The 4,598-nt window shown below is 41.2% G+C and overlaps 1 protein-coding gene across 1 annotated transcript; it reads right to left on the bottom strand.

Moving 5' to 3' along the window:
• Positions 1-569: 569 nt before the first annotated feature.
• On the bottom strand, positions 570-4,187 carry LOC137312575 (probable G-protein coupled receptor 139). The gene is made up of 2 exons (XM_067979105.1): positions 4,118-4,187; positions 570-1,468 (listed from the first exon to the last, which is right to left on the bottom strand). The coding sequence occupies exons 1-2, from the start codon at positions 4,185-4,187 to the stop codon at positions 570-572; spliced, it is 969 nt and encodes a 322-aa protein (XP_067835206.1).
• Positions 4,188-4,598: the final 411 nt, after the last annotated feature.

Below are 4,598 nucleotides of genomic sequence, written 5' to 3'. Positions count from 1 at the left end.
TGAACATTATTATTACTGCTTCGCCTTGACCGGATGAGGCCCATTTTACATTGTACCTTATTAATATTATTATTATTATTATTATTATTATTATTAATAAACGCTTTACAGTGACCAGATGTGGTCCAGCGTCCATTGGCTATTATTACTTAATGCGTCACATTGACCAAATGCTTTTTATCGCAGACGTTTTTATTTTGTTGTATTATAGTGAATGTGTTAATGTATTTTACTAAAAGGCAGTGCGACGCCCAGGCCCTCGCTGATAGTTTAAGGCAGGCAATTGCCTGTATCCAAGTGGAATTAATGTTACATAACCCCATCAGTCAACTGGCTAAGTCCCATGCCCCGCTTTCTTGCTGTGCACTCATTACCCTTTCTGCATTGCTCAATTTATCCACTTCAAAATCCAACTTGCCTTCTTCTGCCTGTCGATATAATTGGCCAACGCCCTCTGAACACAGTCAGTCCCTTTCATGCCATCATCTGCCAGCCTGTTGTTATAGAACAGAAGAGGGGACTGGGTTGTAAATCTACAAAGTCTGCTGCAGCTTTATGTCAGTTGTTTGTTATTTACATAAATTGCCATTCAGTGTAAACAGATATTTCACCCCATTCTTCAGCTCCTCTCTGAATTTCCTCTGTGTCAGTCCATAGATACACGTGTTGGTGCAGGAGCTGAGAAGCTGCAGCATGAATCCCGTTTGCTGATTGATGTATATCGGGTTACTGTAGTATTTGTCTGTATAATTGTAGTTTTTCACTCGCCATGTTAAGGAATGTACAACGTACGTGACCCAGAGCAGAATGAAATTGCCGGATAGAGTGAAGAGCAACATCATGGATTTCTTTCGATTCTCGGTCTCTGGATCATTGTGGTTATCGACATTGCTCAGCAGTGTCCTGCGGACTACATTGGACATTAAAATGTGTTTGACGGTGAGAGCATTGAACAACAGGATGAAAATGATGGGCAGCAAAGGGGTTACAATACTGTCGAACCACTCGTACGCCGCCCACAATGGCGAGGTGTGGTAGGCAGCGATTAAAATGCAAAAATATGGGACATTTTTAATTATAAATTGGGGTTGGTACACAAAGTAATGGGGAATGCTCCTCAAACAGCCCAGCACACAAACAATCCCTACAACTAGGCTCGCCGTCCTCTGGGTACAAAACCTTTGTCTGAGATTCTGACAGCAAATGGCTACAAAGCGATCGAAGGTGAAAGCGACCGTGAACCAAACCGAGCAGTCCAGGGCCGCAATCTTCAAGACAAGTTTCAGGGCGCATATGGGAGTGATGAACAAGAAATTTACTGGCAAGTAAATGTTGTTAATTCGCTTCAGTATGACTTCAATGATCACCACGGTTAGATCGGCCCCTGCCATGGCAACCAGGTAGCGAGTGATACATTTGGAGAGACCGCACTTTCCTCGGGACAGGATCACAATCGCCACAAAGTTAACTGTAAAAGAGAGGGAGACACAAAAGAAAGGAAACTATTACTAGATTCAGTACAAAATAGATTACTCGGAGAGTTAGAAAATCTAAGGTGTGGCAGTTTAGAGGGGGAGAGGTAATTCGGAGTGGAGCTCGAAAATAAATTAACGCCGAGCTGGTGGAGTGTTTTAATTTAATTTCAGAGAGATCAATCGAAGGAAAGGAGTTCAATCAAGTGACAGTCTCATAAAATCCCTGGTCTCATTTTCCTTTTTTGTCCATTTCTGCCGCCATCTACTTAAGTTCCCTCCGCTCCATTCATTAGTTCCCGTCTTTCTCTGAGCCTCAATCAATGATGACTCATTTTCCAGCTCTGTTGGATACTGAGGTCAGAGACACACTGACTGGATGTACACTCGCCATTGCGCGGTTTATTTCCCCAATGATTAGGGAAATCTAGGATTGGCGAGTGTTGAATCCACATTGCTCATCACGCACAGATTCCATTGACACAATGTCGAGAGTTTTCCATTTATATTGCAATGCTTATACAGATTATTCAGATTTTACACAAATCCACCTATTGTAAACAATGTGAAAGATAGAAACAGACTTCTGGAGGACAGAGATAGACTGGTGAAATGGGCAGAGACATGGCAGATCAAATTAAACGCAGGGAAGTGTGAAGTGATGCATTTTTGTAGGAAGAATGAGGAAAGGCAATGTAAACTGAATGCTACAATTTTAAAGAGGGTAGAGGAAAGGAGAACCGGGGGTGCACCAACACAAATCTTTGAAGGCGGGGCAAGTCGAGAAGGCTCATAAAAAAGCAAATGGGATCCCTGGCTTTATTAACAGAGGCTTAGAGTACAAAAACAAGGAAATTATGCTAAAACTTCATAAAACGTTGGTTAGGCCTCAGCTGGAGTATTGTGTTCAATACTGGGCACCAACCTTTAGGAAGGATGTAAAGGCCTTTGAGAGGATGCAGAAGAGATTGATAAGAATGCTGAGGGACTTCATTTGTGTGGAGAGACTGGAGAAACTGGGATTGTTCTCCTTAGAACAGAAAAGGTTAAGGGGAGATTTGATACAGGTGTTCAAAATCATGAACGGTTTCATCAGATCGAATAAGGAGAAAAAATTTCGAGTAGCACAAGGGTCGGTAACCAAAGAACACTGCTTTAATGTGATCGGCAAAAGAGCCAGAGGCGACATGAGGAAACATTTTTTTTACGCAGCCAGTTGTAATGATGTGGAATTCACTGCCTGAAAGGACGCTGGGATTAGATTCAATAGCAACTTTCAAAAGGGAATTGGACAAATACTTGAATAGAAAATATTTAGAGGCTATGAGGAAATGACCGGGGAACGGGACTAATTGGAAAACTCGTTCAAAGAGCTGGCACAGGCTTGATGGGCCGAATGACCTGCTACTGTGCTTTGCCTGCTATGTTGCTATGATACATGTTTCTGTTGTACCGTTTTGTTCAGAAACCAAATAATGATCTGCAAAGTGTTGCCGTACTGAATGTTTCCTTCATCAACAATCTGTGGCGACGACCTTTGTTGTCTGTCGAATCATATTTTATAACATTTATTGTAGATTATTCCCCCGTTGCTTGGCCATCCCATCTAGTTTCAACAGTTAATTTTCTGGTTGCATACTGAACACAGAGCGCTACCAAACATCCAATAGAATTGCTGCAGAGGTGACCTCTGGGCAACACGTTCATCATCAAAGAGGCCACGGTCCTGTCCACTTCTGACAAGTCTCAGACAGGGACTATTAACCTAGAATACCCGGGACTATCTCTGCAACTAAACTGGAACAAAAGGCAGTGAATTATCAGAGACCAAAGGACCATTCATTGATATTAATCAAATAGCTAACTTTTGACATTGGCAAAAATTGTTTTGAATCAATGTAGTGACTGTGGTCAATTCACTATCAGCAGCACCGAAACACCATTATGTGAGACCTTGAACCTGTGAACTCGTAGACAATTATCTGGACTAAGCTGATTATTTATCGGTTTCCAAATATTTTGTTTGTCCTTGTGTGTTAACATAATATTTCTGGCAATGCAAAAGACAATTTGAAACTTCCGCACAGACAACGATTATGCTTTCTCACAGCCCGAATAAGTTTTATATCGTGTCTGATACCAGCGTCTATTCGAGATAAGGAATTCTCCAGCACACAGTACAGAGGAATAATCTGCCATATCTTCTCAGGTTGAAAATTCATAACAGTTCATAATTTCAATCATGAAATCCTATTAAATAGACAACAAAAATACTGTACAATGAACGGAATAGGCGATGATGTTACAAACATATCAACACATATAATCATAGAATCATAGAATGTTACAGCACAGAAGGAGGCCTTTCAGCCCATTTTACCTGTTCCAGCTCTTTGAAAGAACGATCCAATGAGTCTTGTTATACGTATTTTCTCTCTGTTTTTATCTCTCGCTCTCTCTTTCTCTCTATCTATCTCCCTGACAAGCACACTCTCTCCATATGTGTCTCTCTCTACATTAATCCGTGTTATATATGCATTGTATCAATCAAAACATATCGAGAACAATAAGTTACAGAGCAAGACCAGCAATTAGAGCGGTAATAGTTATATTGTTTTACACGACGACTCGTTCTATTTCCTTACCCGTAATACCAACGGCTGCAAGAACGGGGTAGTAAATACGTTCTATCTCAAAGATGACTGGATAGTCCATGTTCAGTGAGAAGGAGCGATGTCTGCAGCGCTGGACACGATGCTCTGACTAAAAGGTACCAATTCGGTCAAAGGATCCCTTACTTATACCAGAGGGGATCCTCCTCCGGGACAGTTAGCTGGAGAACACCATCAGAGCTATTAGTCACATTCAGTTAAACAAACAGATTTAATCAACCATTCTCCCCAAAGCTTCGTTATGTAACAGAAACTAATTAAAGGGATATTTCAAAACACATACAAATTTCTTTGAAATTTCTTCAGTAAACAACGATTCTCCTGTAGCCTTTGGACTGAGCATGACAAACAGCCTTATTAACAGGTCTCGGGGTATTTATTACATGTACAGGTCCATCACTTCGATAGTCATCCTTAAAGAATCTAAAGGATCTGAAGGTCACCCACGGGAGTT

The sequence above is a fragment of the Heptranchias perlo genome, unplaced genomic scaffold, assembly GCF_035084215.1.
Source record: "Heptranchias perlo isolate sHepPer1 unplaced genomic scaffold, sHepPer1.hap1 HAP1_SCAFFOLD_43, whole genome shotgun sequence".
Lineage (NCBI taxonomy): Eukaryota > Metazoa > Chordata > Chondrichthyes > Hexanchiformes > Hexanchidae > Heptranchias > Heptranchias perlo.
Note: the sequence above shows the minus strand (reverse complement) of the source record. Positions and strands in the feature narration are given on the sequence as shown.

Bases quoted from the DNA above. Each gene is read 5' to 3' on its own strand.
- LOC137312575 (XM_067979105.1), bottom strand. From the start codon at position 4,187: ATGGACTATCCAGTCATCTTTGAGATAGAACGTATTTACTACCCCGTT. The intron at 1,469-4,117 runs GTAAGGAAATAG...TCTCTTTTACAG, and splicing joins TGCAGCCGTTGGTATTACGG to TTAACTTTGTGGCGATTGTG.